Source organism: Anas acuta, chromosome 3, assembly GCF_963932015.1.
Source record: "Anas acuta chromosome 3, bAnaAcu1.1, whole genome shotgun sequence".
In the NCBI taxonomy this organism is placed as follows: Eukaryota; Metazoa; Chordata; class Aves; order Anseriformes; family Anatidae; genus Anas; species Anas acuta.
This window is the reverse complement of record NC_088981.1, coordinates 74,370,765-74,389,971: the sequence shown is the minus strand read 5'-3', so window position 1 is coordinate 74,389,971 and position 19,207 is coordinate 74,370,765. Positions and strand designations below refer to the sequence as shown.

General features: G+C 34.3%; 1 protein-coding gene across 5 annotated transcripts in view; it reads left to right on the top strand.

Moving 5' to 3' along the window:
• GRIK2 (glutamate ionotropic receptor kainate type subunit 2) overlaps positions 1–19,207 on the top strand; it is a 400,442-nt gene that overhangs the window by 368,415 nt on the left and 12,820 nt on the right. For 4 of the 5 annotated variants that reach the window (XM_068677832.1, XM_068677833.1, XM_068677831.1 and 1 more), the window contains 2 exons: positions 1,281–1,506; positions 14,000–14,250. In XM_068677832.1, the coding sequence (XP_068533933.1) occupies positions 1,281–1,506; positions 14,000–14,250 (477 nt within the window). Of the gene's footprint in view, positions 1–1,280; positions 1,507–13,999; positions 14,251–14,444; positions 18,839–19,207 lie in introns of those variants that run through there. The other variant, XM_068677834.1, reaches the window with a different exon arrangement.

The window sequence follows — 19,207 nt, the reverse complement described above, 5'->3', positions numbered from 1 at the left end:
TTAGCGTTGACACTAGAGTTCATTAAAATTCTTGATTTGCTAAGTCCCCAGGCAAACTGAAATAAGTCTTGGACTGTATCTCAATAGGGGGACAAAGTCATCTGTTTTTCTAAATGCTCTTTTTATTCCACATACACTGCTAATTCTCATTTGGGCAGAAATTATGGATGCCAATGAGCTGAACTTCAGAAAGATTTGTAGTGCCTATCTTGGTAAGTATCTCCACCAGAGCTGAAGGCAGTTATATTTAAGGCTGACATTAAAAGATGAAAGATGCCTCAAAAAGTCCAGTTTTAAGAGTCCTCAGACTGTATCTCCACATCTTATTTACTGGGCAAGAATTAACATGTCTGAACATTTTCTGATACATTTTCTGAGTTTGAAACTTTGTTAAGCAGATGTAACATTCATATTACAAATGTAATATGAAATGGTCAGTCAATGTTTTCACTTTATCCAGTAGTTATCATCTCTTACGCATAGTCTTTTACAAAGGTGAGGGAAGTTTTGTTGTTGTTGTTTGTTCGTTCGTTTAATACTTTTGCCAAAGTATTGTCTCCTTTGTCCCAGTCCTCTCTCTTCTCTATAACACAATAGTGCTTTGCATTCAGGGAATATTAAAGCAATATTTAAATTAAAGCAAAAAGGAATATTAAATGTATTCACCTTTAGGACTTCTAGCTGTCAATTTGTCAATGACAAACTAGTATTAGTATGACCAGTGTGATACTATCTTTTAGTTAAAATCCTTCTCCAAGTATCCACTGTGTGATGGATAAAATGGTTATTGCCCTCTCCCTCATAATTGTTTTTTCCATAATTTGCCTTTTGTAAGTGCTTTGATTACTTCAGGTTGCTACACTGTGCATTAGGTTTTTAGAGATGCTCAGGAGTAGCGGAATGATTGAAATAAGCATGATAATTTTAAGTGTGCCAGAATCCAACAAATCCTATAAAACTCACCAACATTGTTGATGAACTGGGCTACAGTTAAATCCTTAATAGTTTTCCACTGACTTCAAATACTTGTAGGCCTTCATCCTAGACAAATAACAACATATAAACAATGATAAGCAGATGAACATTTTTGTGAGAATCTGTCTAGCTGCTTTGTTTTCCACAGATGAGATGAAAGATACAGACACTCTTAGAGGCATCCCATGGTAAAACCTGACATGTAGTAAAATGTGATAAGAGAGAAATTTGTAAATTGAGAATTTGCATTCATTCTTAAAAGTGGTTTATTCTTATTACTGTTGTGTCTAATATTTATCTTTCAGAAATCCAAAATCTCCACTTATGACAAGATGTGGGCCTTCATGAGTAGCAGGAGGCAGTCAGTACTTGTTAAAAGCAACGAAGAAGGTATCCAGCGTGTACTTACCTCTGATTATGCATTTTTAATGGAGTCAACAACCATTGAGTTTGTCACACAGCGGAACTGTAACCTAACACAGATTGGAGGCCTGATAGACTCAAAAGGTTACGGTGTTGGAACTCCCATGGGTAGGTGATACGTCAACCATTTGTTCTCTGTTCATTAATCTCAGCTGCTGTAGTAGTATAGAAAAGCTCCAATATACTATTGCTTTCTCTACATTACTAGCATTCTCTCATTCTCTTTTTCCTACCTAAGGAAAAATACTACATCTTTTATCGATAATTATGAATTGTATTTCATTTTCTATACAGAAAAAAATAAATATATATATAGTTACCTTAGATGAAATTGAACATTTTCATATGATGTTTCTCATACATCATGCCTTGCTTCTCTTGCATGTTGCTCAACAACAACAAAATTACTTTCCACATCCTTTCATCATGTTTTTTTAACATTGATCTATCTCTTTAGAGAATTAAGTGCTATTCGTATAAAGCTCGCAGAAATAAATGCACATAATACAAAGCTTCTGTAGAGAGAGGGATAAACGCTTAAGTTCTTAAAATAAGAGGAAAGATTACATAGTATAATGTATATGTCATGTATAATCCACAGAAAAAAGAACTACTGAATTAACTTTATGGAATATGCTTTCGTAGAGCAAATTTGGAATCTTGTCAAGATTAGGAGCCAACAGCGGACACTTGTTTGGTTTCTAGAATCCACAGGATGGAATTCAACATGTAATGAGGTTCTGGGTTCCCACTGTCTGCAGTGATTGTTGAAGGACATGTGTTGAGGATCTGGCTTTAGATTTTGGAAAAGATAGGAACAGAAAATGCTAAACTGTGTTAATTACGAAAGTACTGACAAAGGGTCTGTCAGTATTGCTCAGTGTTCCTAATTAATATTGTAATATTTTTCCACTAACTTTTTTTTTTTCAAGGCCAATACTTGTCTTGTTTTAAATTTATTTTTAAGGAGAATTTATCATTTTGTTGTTGGTATAAATATGTTTTATGTTTTCTCTCAAATACGTCTCACACTTATTATTGATTTTATCTGTGTTAATAGTACACAATAAACCATTGTGTAGGTGAAGTGGAGTCTAATGAGTCTAATACTTTAAGTTAAGAATATGATAATGAAGGTTAAGAAATAAACATTAATTACTGGAATATCTTGCATAAAGAGTTATCTAGTAATACCAAAGATAGGTCTTCCTGTATGTTGTAGATACTTACTGCAACCTTAACAGCATCTTTATACTTTTAGTGATTTCAGTATAGTTAGTTATGAAGTGGACATCTGAAGAAATTATGATTCTGTCCATTCTGTCTTTGAACAGTTAGTTGTTAGGAAAGTAATTTTAATTGATATAGTATTTTTTTCCATCTTGCTCTATTATGGCTTCTTATATAGTTGAATATCTGCTATAGCCATGTAAGTGCCAGACAGGACTAGACTTGAGTTCCATTGTTATTTTGGCATTTAATATTTTCTGAAGCATAAAACATGTTTCCATTTTATTTTGAAGATGAAAAACATCTTCCAATTAGACTTAGTATGAGGAAAATTAAATTTTACTAAGTTTAAAATCCTTGAATAGGCTGCTTGAAAACTTTTGAAGTATATGAAATATGCCCAAGTAATGAAAGTGTCCGTGGAAGTTCCCAAGTGATAGGAAACTGAAAGGCCAGGCTGTTTTTAACTGCTTTTCCTTATGCATAAATCAGAGAAGCAGCATAAACACCAGAGAAAGCAGATGAAAAGCAAAGATAAAGCCACTTCTAGAATGACCAGTTAAGTTTCAGAGGAAGAAGTATTGGATACAAGCAGATAAAACAGTAGGTAGATTGTCTTTTGGGCTTTGTATCCTACTTTTTTTCAGGGAGAACAGGCACTATATGTACATTATTTCCTCATTAACTTTGGCTCATATCAAAGACATTATTCATCTCTTAAGTTATCTGGATCAAGAGAAATAATGGTGTTGTACAAAAGGATATGTCAGCTGACAATTTTCTTGAATAAAATCAAAACAAGTAGAGGACATATCTGCAGGAATCATAGATTACCGAAGGAGGTGGAAGAAGACTTGAAACAGTGGTAAACTTTGCAAAAGAAATTACATGTAAAATAAGCTCAGTAAAACAGTTAAGGCCTTCATAAAAGGAAATAGAACATAAAATAAAATATAAATTAAGATTTCGTAAAATAAATTAAAATAAAACAACACATCATCTGGAACTTTCACAGCACAGCTAAGAATAAGAGATTATTCCTTTGTTTGGGCATTACCAATAAAATTCTATCCAGAGGCAAGAGCTAATATTTACAGAAATTTTGTATTCTGTATGTTAACTGTATAGTCTCAGACAAAGTAGATTGGGTTGCCTCTGCTAAAAGAAGGCATACTTCACACATGTTTCAAGGGAAACATTATGAAAAAGCATTTCTACAATACCTTTCAGTTTTTGTGAAATATATTGCTCTGTTGAAGGCAAAAAATCTTACAAAGCTGCATACAATGTTAATTAGTTAGTATGTTACAATTAATCTCATTTCTACAGGAAAAAATGAATTTCAGGATTGTTAAAGGATCTTTTGGCATAACTAAATCTACAGAGATATATATTATTTCATGATTATGGAAAATGCTTAGGGATATGAAATTTAGTAATATCTTTTTAGAGTCAATAATGCAAAAGTAACTTGCCAGGTGCTTGGAAAACTGTAGTGTAATGATTTCACAAGCTCATGCCTCTTTGGGAAGCTAGTCACTAACACATCTCTGAACAGGAATATATGAAACTATTTGTTCAAGTAGAGACACAGTATCTGAAAGCTATGGATGTCATCTCCCCAAGTTTACAAAAATATCCAGCTTATCTCTTGGAATAGTGGTTTGAAACAGCACAAAAGATCAATTTTGTAGAATATGGTTGTTATAGATCTTATGCCAAATACAGTAGAATGAATATGGTTACTTTTGCTGAACTTCATCAAAGAAAGTTCCTTTTGAAGGCTAACAGAATAATAGTGAGAACATAATTTGCTTGAGTCTAAGTAGCTTCAAGCAAGAGAGAGAAAAAAAATTCCTAACAGAAAAAACAAGCCAACAGAGAAGTTTATGATAGAATAATTGCTTGGAAAATGTATACTTCTTCTCCACCATGGGGTCCCTGCCATGGGATGCAGTCCTTCCCAAACTGATCCTATATGGGGTTCCCATGAGCTGCAAAGAGACAGCCTGTTCCACTGAAGTCTTTTCCATGGGCTGTAAAAGAACTTCTGCTCCAGCGCCTGTAGCACCTCTTCCCCTTTCTTCTTCACTGACCAAAGTGTCTGCAAGATCATTTTGTACTCCACTCTCCCAGATGCTGTTGCATGGTGTTATTTCCCCTTAAAAAATGTTCTCACAGAGGCACAACCATCATCATTCACTGGCTCAGTTTTGGACAATGATAGGTCCCTTTTGGAGCCAGCTGGAACTGGCTCTTACCTAACATGGGTAAGACTTCTGGACTCCTCACAGACGTCACCCCTACATCCTCAACCACAAACAACTAAAATCTTGTCACATAAGCCCAATACATAACAAAATGTCAAATAAACTTTGTTTATAATCATTTTTACTTCTTAAAGAAAAAAATATTTTTCACAGTATTTTTTTTTAAAGATGTTCCAAATTTGGTCCATAGGCAGGGACACCTGCTGCTACAGCAGGTTGCCCAGAATTCCATCCAGCCTGTTCTTGAACACCTCCAGGGATGGGACATCCACAACTTCTCAGGGCAATCTGTTCCTGTACCTCACCACTCATTGAGTCAAGAATTTGTTCCTAACATTGAATTTAAATCTCCCCTCTTTTAGTTTAAAAGCATCCCCCCTTCTCCTATCTGCCTGAGTAAAAAGTCACTCTCCAACTTTTTTATAATCTCTCTTTAGGTGTTGGAAGGCTTCAATGAGGCCAGATCCTTCTCTTCTTCAGGCTGAACAACCCCAACTCCCTTAGCCTCTCTTCATAGAAGTGGTGCTTGTACTGGGTCTGGCTGGAATGTTAACTTTCCCGGCAGCAGCCCATACAGTGCCGTACTCTGTACTTGTAGCTGGAACAGCAGTGTTATCACACCAGTGTTGTGTCTGCTGCTGAGCAGCAGTGGCACAGCATTGGGCCTCTCTCTAACCCTCCCAGGGGGTGGGCAAAAAGTGAGGAGAGAACCATCACTAGGGCAGCTGACCTAAACCAATCAAAGGGATATTCCATACCGTGTGGTGTCACACTCAGCAATAAAAGGTGGAAACAGGAAGAAGAGGGGAGGGGTGGGCTCTCGTTGGGAAAACGTCGGTCCACCTCTCGAACACCGGCTACGTGAATTGAGGCCCTGCTTCAAGGACGTGGTCAGTCATCACTCATTTGTGGGAAGTAGAGAGTAATTTCTTTCCTCTGCACTTCCATATAGCCTTCATTTATTTTGTTTGTTTGTTTTCTTCCCTTCTTCTTATTTTTCCCTTTCCCTCTCCCTTTTTCCCCTTCCCCTTTTATTTCTCTTTAGTTAAATTGTTTAGTTCATAATAATCTTTATTTCATTGTTATTATTATTTCCCTTTAATTAAATTATCCTTATCTCAACCCGTGAGTTGTTCTTTGCTTTACTTCTCCCCCTCCTCATCTAAAAGAGGGGGAGTGAGAGAGCGGTTGTGGGGTTTAGCTGCCCAGCACGGTAAAACCACCACAGTGCTCCAGCTCTTTGACTGTCTTTGTGGCCCTTCTCTAGACTTGTTCTAATACTTCCATGTCTTTCTTGTGCTGAGGGCCCCAGAGGTGAATGCGGTACTCCAGCTGGGGTCTCATAAGAGCAGAGAGGAGGGAGACAATCACCTCCCTTGACCTGTTGGCCACACTTTTTTTGATGCAGCCCAGGATATGGTTGGCTTTCTGGGCTGCAAGAGCATATTGCCAGCTTGTGTTGAAGTTTTCATCAAGTAAGACCCCCAGGTCATTCTCCTCAGGGTTGCTCAAAAGGAATTCTCCGGCCAGGCTGTATTTGTGCTTGGGATTGCCCCAATCCATATGCAGGAACTTGCACTTTATGAACTTTATGGTCTTTATGAACTTTTTGAATAGGTTCCCACCTCTCAAGCCTGTCCAAGTCTCATGATGCCATCTCTTCCATACAGTATGTTGAAGTGTACTTACTTACTTTTGCACAGTGTAATTCAATTCAGCATTTTTTAATTAAGCATTAAAATAAATATTTTATTTTTGGCGAATCAGAGCCAAGAGAGTTTTGTTTTTTTTTTTTTTGTTTGTTTTAATTTCAGTTAGCTTTGTAACTTGTAATTATGATGTTTAGAGTAAGCATATTTTGAGGACAGTATTCATATAATTTCATCAGACATCAAATCTAGAAAGACTATTTCACACTACACTCCTTTAAATTAGAGTTCATCACAGAAAAAAAGGAGTCTCAGGCAATAATTTATGATCTGCTATTTCATATCTTTTATAGCAATATGACTTCATAAATTATTTATGTTTATATAAGCCATTAATAAATGTGGTACGAAACATTTCTTCTATGCCAGTGAGAGGTTGCTGGATTCAAATGGACTTTAAACAAACAGTGTAATCAGTGAACATGTAACACATTTATCATGTTGTATTCAGTAACAATATATATAGGACACCTGATTTATATTACTTATGTCTCTTGGGAGTGACCGAAAAAAATACTCTTGGTAAAAGTTTGTAATGTTGACATTTTTAAACTTATCTGATCAAATTCTCAATGCAAGTATTTTACAAAAGATTTCATTACATGAACTTTTTTAAGTGCATGGTTTCAAATATAGAAAGTTTTGAATGTCAGCACAGAGAGAAATATAGACTACTTAAGAACAAAAGCTTTTAAAAGATGAGTAAAGATTAAAACTTAATGTAATGTAAATGAAATCAAATAAATTACTGTTAATTTCTTTAGTATGCAGTAGTAAGTTTGAAAAGATAGAAGATGATCTGAAGCCTTTATTCTTTTAGAACTTGTTCAGCTTGCTCCCTTATTGCATTCATAATTTAGTTATAGAATTATGGTTTAGAAAGAAGGTTTGCAGCCTTCTTTTGTAATCATCCAAAAATTAATGTACTTTCCAAAGCTTAGGTGGAAAATAAAAAGTAGATAAAATTGGAGTAAATGTAAGAATAACATCTCAGCATCCTACAGATGTGTAGGATGTTGTCTTCCTTGTTTTGTCTAGCTTTTAAAAGACAGAAGTGAGAAGTGAAGGAAAAAAAAAAAAAAGAGAGAGAGAAAAAAATGTCTGACAAAATGACTTTTTCCATGTTAAATAAAAAAAAAAAAAAAGAAATAAAAGATATTTGTGCCTCTCATTTGTCCTATCTCAAAATGCAGAACTTGGGCAGTGTGATTTTCATGGCCCTTTCACACTGGTGCTTCAGTGTTTTCCTCTTTTTGTCTTTCGTTTTGTGTCACTGCTGGAGGTCTAGACTAAGAATCAGTTGACATTTTTCAAGATAGGTACTTACTGTAGCTAGGGCTACTTTCTGTGTCCCAGCGTCATTCCCTTTTCACACCTCCACCAAACTGAAAAGGATATGTTTTTAGGGACATGTTTTTAAAACAATTTTCCTTAAATCTCAGGCAAGATTAGAGAACAATGACAATGACCACAGTGTCTGTAACTGATAACATTACTGCCACATTCTCTTCAATTAATTTATGCATTTGATAGTCAGTGATCAATGCAAAATATAATTTTAAAAAATCTTTTTTTTTTTTTTCTTGTCAGGAGAAACAGAGGTTTTTATGTTTCCATTAGTTGATTTAAATATAGCATAATTTTCTAAATTCAAAAGTGCATGTTACCTTATTTTCTTGAAGAAGTACGAGAAAACAAAAAGAATGTCCTAAGCTTCTTAGATGCAGTTTGTAAGTTTGTGAGTTTGCTTTGCTTCTACTCCTGCAGTAACTCGATTACATCTGACATTCATGGATAAACAGGTCTATACTTCTAACACACCTTTTTAAAATATGTATTTATTTAATAATAACAAAGCAACAGGCATGAATAACATGGGAACCTTTCAAAAAGCAGACAGTTCCAAAATTGTAAGGAATAACAATGAAAATGATGTAAATTTAGTCCCCAAGATTGTTAACAATACACTTGGTTAACATAACTGGAACCAAATTCTTCATATTTGAAATATTGAAAAACTGAGATGCTTAAGATTTGCTAATTTGCTTTGGTGAAAATATATTCCTGGACTTCCTCTGTAAAGTACTAAAAACTACTGTTAGCAGTGGCTTTCAATTTAATCATTGTTGAGATTTCAGGCTTTGAAAAAAATTCCTGTTTATTTATATATAGGATATCAGAGGATATCTGAGCTAAGCTTGTCTACTGCATGTTATAAAGTACAGATGCTGGAGAAAAAAATGCATCTTACAATTGACATGCTGTCTACTTAGAAAGTGTGCATATGTGTCTATGTATACATCATACATTCTTAGGTAAATTTCAAATAATGGGTGTAATGAATACTGTGCAATTTTTGCATTCATTGGGTTTTATTGTTAAAATCCCCTAGTTCTCTTGTAGTTTCCTATTACCTTCAGACTATAGAATATTCATATATTCATATTTCGTAATATGAACATTTTTTTTTTACCAGTCCTTGGTGACTTGAGATTTAAACAGATCTGTCTCTATAGGAGACAGAGAAATACCATGTACCAACACGGGAGGCCTTTTTATTCTGCTTGCCTGCACTTAATCTGCAATCCTTCATATAATTTGAACTGTAATATTCATCACTTATACATGCATAAAAGTGCTGGGCTTCAGTTCTTCTGTAACTAAAACAAATTAATACATTTGTCTTCATTAGCTGAACATGCAGGAAATATAGATTCAAATTATTTATTTTTATGCAGGTCAAACTGAGTATTGAAACTAATTTGAGAATTTCAGTGCTCGAGCAGTTAATTTATTGTTGTTGAAATATAAGAATGTGCAGCTAACATATTTGATGAAAGAACCGTGTTTTTATAGTTATCTCAGAAGTATGTGTTGATGCATGATAGCTGACTGAGCATTATATTAAAGAATTGCCAAAACATAGCTTCCAGTAGCTGGTGTGAATAAACTCTCCGTTGGAGAAGTGGAGTTTCCAGCAGGATTTTGTTGGACAGGTGTAACTAAGTAAAGACATTATTCAAGTTTCAACATTGTCATTATAGTGCTCAGGACCATTTGCTGCATTGTAAAGAATCTTCTTCAAATATAAAGAACAGAATATGTTGCCCCTGTAGTCACTTTAACCTTGTGAATCAAATTGTGGGAAAGAAATCTGCATGGAAAACCAAAAGAAGTCAGCTCCTCTTATTTACTGGAGTGATTAGAAATATATGGAATACACAGGACTGAAGCAGCTGAAGCTTCAAATTGTCTCCTCTGGATGCAATATAAAGTTTTGTAGGAATTCTGAACACTCCAAAGTATGAAGCTATTCCTGTTTGTATAACTTAAATAAAGATTACCCTGATTTAAGATGTCATTACAGCTAGATATACCTAACAGCTAATTCATACCTCACCCATGATAAAAAAGCTAGTGGCAAAAACACTGACAGGTATTATTTTCAGAATTTCCATTAGAGCTTGGCTTCTGGAAATGCATGGACTGACCCTAGACTTTTCTTGATCTTTCACTAAACTCTTGCCCACCTTCCTGAAAACTATATACATTGTAGGACTGCATGTAATGTTTGTTAGACTCCCTCATTCAACTGTATGGTGCTGTGTAGTGTTAGACAAATATTTCCCAAGGAGGCTGTATTTGTAGTCCGCTTGTATGACTGATACATGTTTGCAAGAGGCAAAAACAAGTTTTTTACACTTTTCTACCTTAAAAACTTCTATGTCCACTCAAAGTTTATTAATATAGCACTTGTTTTCAGTAAATGTGGGGAGTGTATTTAAACTGCGCATCTGAGATGCATTGTCATTAATTTATTTGTATCTTAGAGGCAAGAATGCTATAATGTTTGAGTATGTCATAAATATAAAAAAAAAAAAAAAAAACATAGGCACAGAGCTAAGAAACTGATAAATGCTTCTGGTTTACTTCACTTAATATCACAAAGAAAATCTTTTATCAAAGCTACATTTCACAGAATCACAGAGTGGTTGAGTTTGCAAGGGATCTCTGGGGATCTTCTCCTCCAAAATTTCTGCTCAAGCAGGGACACCTAGAACTGATTGCCCAGGACCATGTTCAGATGGCTTTTGAGAAGCTCACATCTATCTCCTGGTATGCAATGATATCCTGTTTGTTCTATACTCTTAAAAATACATGGCTTATTGCTACTTAGGGAAGTGGCTGGTTTTGCTATTGAGTACATCTTTTCAGTGGCATACTTATAACTTCTCTATGTATAACTTCAATACTTCTGGGACTTTGTTAGCTTTATATTTACATCCAAATATATATATGTATTAATGCTTCAGACATAATTTTATACAGATTTTCATTTGTATTTTAAATTTTTGTATGTAAGTTACTGCAAATAGAAATTGTTGCATCCCTCACTGATTTTGTTGATCCTAGAAAGTTATTAAGGTCTCCATAATCTGTGTAACTAGACTGAAGGTACTAAAGTGATTCTTTTAGCAGTTCTCATTCCTGCAAACTGCAACTAGAGAGAGATCAGCAAATAATGTATAGTTTATGTTCTGTAGGCCCTCCAGTCCTAGTTTATCATGGAGATAGTTCTTGGAGTCAATGGAGAAAATAAAACACTTGGAACCCAGGGAAGAGAGGAAAGACCAAGTCAGATATTTCCAAACTTGACTTCTCTTTTTCTTCCATAATTAATAGAAAATTATAGTCTCATCTTTTCCCTCTGAGTTTGTGATGGAGTTTTAAATACCTTGTGTCTGTGTCCCTGCTCCTTTCCCCAGGCTCAAGTCATTCCCCATACACAGACTGTTAAGATTTTTTTTTCAACTGCATGTGATTTCATTTATATTTGAAGTTCACATTTCTGCACATGAAAATTAATGTTGTGTGTGCTTTCTATGAATACGGCAGCATTTTACTCATTTATTTATTTATTTTGAATTTATGCTTTATTACTTAATTCTTATTTATACTGTATTTATTTTCCACATACATTCACACACATGGTCAGTGAGCCTTCAAGTTTCTGTTCACATTTAATTTTTTCTCCCTGAACAGCAAATTCTCTTTAGTGAAATAGTTTTGTTTTTAAAAAGTACACAAGGAGGACATCACCTTCCCTCAACACCTTATTAAATGGCTTGACTCATCTTGCACTCATGATGGTGAAAATTGGCAATAATTTACAAAACCTTTTACATTTACATGATGACATTTTTCATTTCTGCAAGGAAAACAGCAGTTTTAAGTGTGTAATCTATATGCTGTGTCTATTGTCTCTCTCTCTTTTTTTTTTTTTTTTTTTTTTGTTGTCTCTTTGCATGGAAATTCTGTCACCAACTGATTAGACCACAAAATTTTTAGACACTTCAGGGACTTCTGGGTAGATTTCCCATTGCTATGTCTTTGCAAAGTGTAGAAACTGAGTGCAAATCAATTTAGTTAGAAAACTTAGAAAACAGCTTGTCAGATCAGAAGATGGGTTAAACTGGGTCCAAAATTATTTCTCAGAATCGTATGTTATTGTAAAATATTTATAGGCAGTGTAGCCCTGAAAACATCTCCCAAAGATTATAGTATGCACTTACAGTCCCCAGGCTCTTGTGGGTAATCACTTTCCTTCTTCCATTTGACTGAAGAAAAGCATCAGGTACAGGATTTTGCAGAGTTTCAGAATAATCAGGATGGTCTGAAATCATGTGACCTAAGCTCACACATGCACAAAGGAATAGAAAAGAATTTGCTCTCCCTTCTCTCTGCTTTCCATATAGTCCTGTGTAAACACAGTGTAGCTCTTAGTGCAATCTTCTTTTTTAAGGAGAGATATGATAAAACCCAAGTTCTTGCAATGTTACATTGAGGCTAGCTCTTCCCACCTTTTATTTTTGGAGTAAAGGAATAGCCCAGGGTATTTTACAATTAATTGTCTTTTCTGTTTTATTTCCATCCTGGCACATCAACCCTTTGCAATTAGCTATATTCTCATGATAAGTTCTAGATATGTAACAATAAGTTGATTAGTATGTTAAAGGAGAAGAAATTCTTAATAAAAAAAAAAAAAAAAAGAAAGAAAGAAATGTTTTTCTAGTGTAAAGACTACAAATTATCCTACAAATGTCTTTCTTCATCTCCTTCATAGCTGACAAAAATACATGAAATAGTCAAATCTCTCTAGCAGGATTCTGTGATATTTTTTTTTTAAGGTATGAAGTTAAAGAAAATACATTTTATCATTCAGTCAAAGGAAACACCATAAAGATGATAGCTAGTAAGTAGCAATATTATGACAGAATTATGACAGAAGGAAAAAGAGGAGGAAGAAGATTTGTAGACCTGCATTCATATCCCATGAAAGAGGGGATGCCATGCCTTTTCATCTACTTCTCTTTTTTTTTTTTTTTTCTCTTGTGTTTCTTAACCACTTTAATGCAAAGTCTTTTGTTCCTGTTTATGAAGGAGGAGAAGAAAAATTATGTCTTTATTCTCTCAAGCATTACACAGATCTTAACATAGAAAAAACAGTTCTAACTGTTGATTTACTCAGTAACATTCAGAAAAGTAAAGCTTTCTCCATTGGCGTTCTTTGTTAATTAAGTTAGGTTTTAAAGTACTCATTGAAAAATTCTTGTGCACTTATAAAGAAAAAGAGAGCAGATGACATATGAAGATATGACAGTACCCTGTGAACTGCCTGTATTGAAAGGTTCAAAAGCTGCAAAATTATCATGTTATTTTAAAATACTTAATTATGAGAAAGAAATATATTAAAAATATGAAAATTCACATTCTTGTTATCCAAACACTTAAATTTATCTTTCTGAATGCATTACTTACTAATGGTAATAAGTAAGTGTTTGGAAGGTATTGTAATTGTCTGACAGTGTATCAGATACAGACTTTTGTGGCTTGCATAAACTGATGTTTCTTTCTTGCAAGAAAGTAATAACAGTATAAAATGTTTATTATATAAAAGACCTACAGCTTTAGGGTAGCAAGCTATGAAGCAACAGCCTGTAGATTTAGTTATATTAGACTAAATCTACTGCAGAATAATTAAAAGCCTGATATGAATTAAAAGGTGAACACTCTTTGGCTGTATTTAATAGTTTAGTAGACCATTGGACTCAATGCGATAAGACTTGCTTCATCAAGTTGCCTGGCTTATAACCAACATCAGCTGTATCAAGTTCTGCACATATGTAGTTACGTACGTAGGTTTGCACTTGTGTGACCAGTGGGACCATGATTAAATGTACTTGTTTTTCCATAAATGTTATGGTTGTAAAGAAAAGGATATGTATTTTTTCCCTGTGGCATTCATTGCATTACATTTTATTCTTATCAGGTGTAACTAACTTTCTTTAAAATATACACCACTGCAATATATGTTCCCTGTGATCTCTTTAGGTTCTCCATATAGAGACAAGATCACTATAGCGATTCTACAGCTGCAAGAGGAGGGCAAGCTCCACATGATGAAAGAGAAATGGTGGAGAGGCAATGGCTGCCCAGAGGAGGAAAGCAAAGAGGCCAGTGCTTTGGGAGTTCAGAATATTGGAGGAATCTTTATTGTCCTGGCAGCAGGATTGGTGCTTTCTGTCTTTGTGGCAGTGGGGGAATTTTTGTACAAATCAAAAAAAAATGCCCAGTTGGAAAAGGTAAATATTGTCTTTTCCTATTTCCGTATTTTATTTATGATCTAGTTAAATAATATTTTAAACTTTTGGTAGCCAAAATGTAGGTGCATTTTAATTGTTTATCATATAATACAGTATATAAGAAAGGATCACAGCAAAGTACCCAAAGGTTACATTTACAGCTTTTAATTTGTGTTCAATATGTTTAATTGTAGCCAGCTTTCAGGACAAGTGACTATTTCTCCTCTTATTCAAGCCTGAAAAAAGACAGCTTTTTACTTCTGGAAGTTCACTGCAGTTAATTTTATGGATGAAGAAGAAATCCGAAACTGTAATGGGAAACAAATTAAACTTCAGCAGATAATTCTGTTTTTCAAAAAAAGCAAAACTGTCTGTTGCTCAAAGCCAAAATATACAAATGTCTCTATAGAAATTTTCTTTCACATGTTTATACTTGAAAAGTTGTCCTGGTACCATCTGGAAAAATTTACATCACCAAGATTTTTTGTGGGTTTAGTACTGATTATGATATAATGTCCTGTCATTTCAGACTGACTTGGTTTTGAAAATTCTAGTGTTAATTTGATCTCATCTTACAATTTTTGCAACTGCAATACTGTAATTGTGCCAACACTGAAAATATGTTGGGAAATTCTTAGGTGGAAATATAGTTTCTGCATAGTGAATAAATCAAATAAATTTCTCTATATGTATGTGCCCATATTTAAACCTAAACTCAAACTATATATTTTACTGCTATGATATATTCTGTATTTTAAAAACTGGAGATGAGATAAGCTTTTTTTTTTTTTTTTTTTTTTTTTTTTGTGACCTATGGCAAGACCTGTATGTCTATTTAGTAACTTATTTAATAAAATCAGTAGTAAATCCAATCAGTATATTTGTATTTATATTTTTTCCAGATGCTACTAGTGAATTTTTGTAACTTGAATTATTACTCAGAAAATTTAAGATTTGTTATCACTTCTTTTGAGGCTACCTTTCAGTATGCAAATATCCTTTAATAAATAAATTGTTAAAAATATTTTTTTCTAATACGCACAAAGGCAGTGTGAGATCACAAGGTCCTAAACACAATGTGAACATGGGTATATTTGATTAAGTTGTTAAAAGCCCATTTAGAACCTATCCTTTATGATACTTTAGGGTGATTCCATTCTGTAAAAGTGCTTTTGAAATGTAATGTTTCTGAAATTAATTTATGAGAGAAAAGATAACTATTATCTAAGTACCCCATGCAAAACTATCCATTCCTAAGGTGGATATGGATTTCTTATGGACAATAATTTGGTTTAGCTTTTCTGGACTTTTAACAAATACTCACTTAGAAAAATAGTTTTGATAGTGATCTCATAACATCAGTACTTTAGTGTTCTGCAGGGTGTGAATATATAACTTGACAGTATCAGCATGTTGGAAGTTGTGTGAGGAAGTAAACAGAAAAGACTTACAGAAACATAACTTGTTTCTCTAAGCCCTATGGTTTGTTGTTGTTGCTATGTTCTGTTTTTTTTTTTTTTTTTTTCTGTTATTTATTTGTTTTGTTTTTTGATCTATTTGCTTCTTTTTTATTCTTGTTTGTTAGTGATGGGTAGATATAGCAACAAGTGGAGATATCTGAGCTTTTTACCAGAAGTGTTTCATCATACATCAAGTATTGATGTAGTTTTAAAAATTAGGATTAAATCTGAAGCAGATGGAAGGACTAGGTCTTTTCACTCACCTCCTTCCTCATCTCAAATTTCTTCCATTGTATCCCCTCTCTATAACACCCAACTATGCTGATCTCAGGAGGAGAACAGTAAAATTTCTTTAGAACTTGACTTGTAGAATAAAACTAACTAATGATGACAGGACCCCGGCATGTGACCTTCCCTGAACCACCGTCACCCATTTTTCTCCCAGCATCCTGAGACCTCCATGAATGTCTTCTTTCTTCCTCTCCAGAAGTAGAAGATCCCCTTTGCCTAGGAGAGAGGAGCATTGCAGCAGCCAAAGGGGAGATAAGCAGGACTGTCATGTTTCCAATCCCTACATCTTTTCTGTTGTCAGTTTGCATGAGTAAATCATGCAAGTAACGCATTCTTGGCTTTCTCACAGGGAGGGAGAAGACACCTTTTTATGGTAACACTTATTGTTTCAGCCCTTTAGACTCAGATTATCATTCCGGCATTTGTATAATGCTTGTCAGCATTTGGAGATGGAAAAGATGGGGTTGTTAAGGTCCCATTAACAACCAAGGAAATGAAAGAAATTAGATTACTTCAGTTGCTGAATATATGGAGTACCCTGGGATATAAATGGACATATTAACACATAAGTCTGCATTATAATGCACAAAATATAGAGTTGCATTTCCTTTGTGACAGTGGGGAAGCAATGCAGATTTTAAGTGTATAATCTAGATGATTTTTTAGTGTTTTAGATGTCAGCCCCCATCCTGGAGTGCACATGTAAACAGAGACATTGGTTAGTGTGAAACTGTTTGGAGGAGTGACGTCTCAAAAAGAACTGAGCTGAGAAAAACATCAGACAAAATTGTGTTATTTTCTAAAAAAACATTACATCTTGTAAGTAAAGTGACTCAGAATATCAATTCTCCTGATGTGCTAAAAAAATCTCCAGGAAATATGGGACACTAATTTTACTCCTTCTTGGAAACAGATACCAATAACCAGAATACCACCCCATGCATCCATGCCAGCACAGCATTTTCTAGACATGGAAGAACTCCTCTTTTACTGACACCTTTCAAAAGGGAAGATTATTCTGGATGTTATCACCATTAGGCTGTTAGTCAGTAATACTTACTATGGCAGTTTGTTTGAAAAATAACTGTCCTAATTTGCCAGGTATTTTCTAGAAGATTCAGATCTAAAAAAAAAACTAAAATTTGCTACCATTTATAGCCATTCAGAATTCATTGAGACATCAGCAGGTCATACGTAAATCTGCTTGGGAAAAAAAAAAGCATATGTACATTTTATTAATCTTGATCTGTTAAGCACTTCAAACAATGTGAAATGAGACACATATCAGCATTCTGTTTGTTTCCTTGGAGGAGATCTGGTCAGAGGTTCCCTATAATACAAAATACTAGTTTAAATCTAACAATGAACCAGTAACACCAGCAAGTTGTTTCTGGAGTTATACAATCAAATTGTAACATAAGAACTAGATAAATTAGCCTCTCTGAAATAAGTATTCATTTATAATTGATTATAAAAACAATAAAAATAATAAATTGATATTAAATTGCATTTTATATAGATTTCCCAAGGAAGATAGGAACAGTTGAATGTGCCTGTGTAAATATTTGTCTGCTCAGCTACACAGCTGAATGGAGAAAGATTAGTCTGGATGGTTTGTCTCATAGGTATAGTGAATAAGTCCTTAGCTGTTTGCAGCATTGGACCCAAGGCACACATTATTGATTGTGAATATACATGTGGGTTACATACGGTGTTTTACTTGCAACTGCAGATTCCACTGAAGTAACAAGAATTTTTGAATGCTTACCTGTGAACTGTGTATAAGACTAACTATATCTCTGAAGATGACACAAACTTAACTGGTTGACCAAAATATATAATTTACATAAATTTCAAACACTCACTAAATAAAAGAACCATGTTTTGGTTTTGATAATGTAAGGATAGAAAGAATAGAAGTTCCTGATCTTAGCTGGTTCAAAATGCAGTTTTACTGGGCTGCAGAGGCATTAGGTTATGGTAGTATTCATAATTTTTTTTTTTTTTTTCCATAATTGACAATAATTCCGTATTGTTGTCTGTATACCTCAAACACACACTGTAGTAAAGGGATAAGATGTATTTTGAACTATATAATCCCACTAATCCTGCCCAACACCTAGTCTCACTGGTTGAGAGGGAATATTAGGAATGGGAAAGCATTGCCCTTGTCTGGCAGAATTGTGATATTCCAGTGGACACAGTGGGAAGGGTTTGGAGGAAATGGCAGTTCTGAGGCTGTCCCAATTGCATTCCTTCAGAGTAACCACAAGATGGTGCCTTCTATTTTCTCAGAGGGAAATTTAATTGTTACTTTTTAATAGAATTTATGTCACAATGCTCACTTTTTTTTTTTTTTTAATTGCAGCCTTTTAAAAAAATGCTGAAGGCTTGTACTCTTTGCTATTGTTTATAATACGAACATCTAATTATGTCAACTGCTTAGAAACATGTTATTAAGTAGAGCTTTTTTATCCAGCCAGTCTTGACTATAAATGCTCTGCCATTTGCATTTTATAATTGCTTTTGCTGGTGAATGACCTGCTCCCTGATTTTAACAGGCACTCTGAGGGCAGTGAATAAGCACATTAGAAACAGAAGCCATCTAAAACAATTACTACATCCTTTTTGTTGCTGTTTTTCAACTTGTCATGGATTTATGTACATTTTATACATTTATTTTTGTACTGATCATTTTATTATCATAAAGGCCAGGGAAAACATTGGCATGTGGACCATTAATATTTAGCATAATATATTAGTTGATGGGTCTCAATTTGAGAATTTCTTGGCCTTTCCTTCATTTTCATTAAAAAAAAGAAAAAAAGAAAAAAAAAGTTCTCTGAGATTTATGAGATTATCTCTATTTTGACACCACCTTCACACACAATGGTCAGGTAGCTACTACTATAACTGTAAGCTGTTTGGTAGAAAGTACTTGTTCACTACTGAAAACTTTAGGATAAAGTTCACAGCATTACCGAAGACAGTGACAAGTATATACATAGAACATTACATTTGTTACCCTTGCAAGTGGTTGCACCTATCCTGGCCATGGTTTCTTTAAAAAAAAGGTAACATGGGCTTGAAAAGTAATCTTGAAATTTGTTTTTATTGGCATAATGGACCCACACCTTTGCAAGAGGTTGAGATGAAGAAGCTGTTGTGCTGTAACCACTTACAGTTGATACTGTGTCCTTATTGTT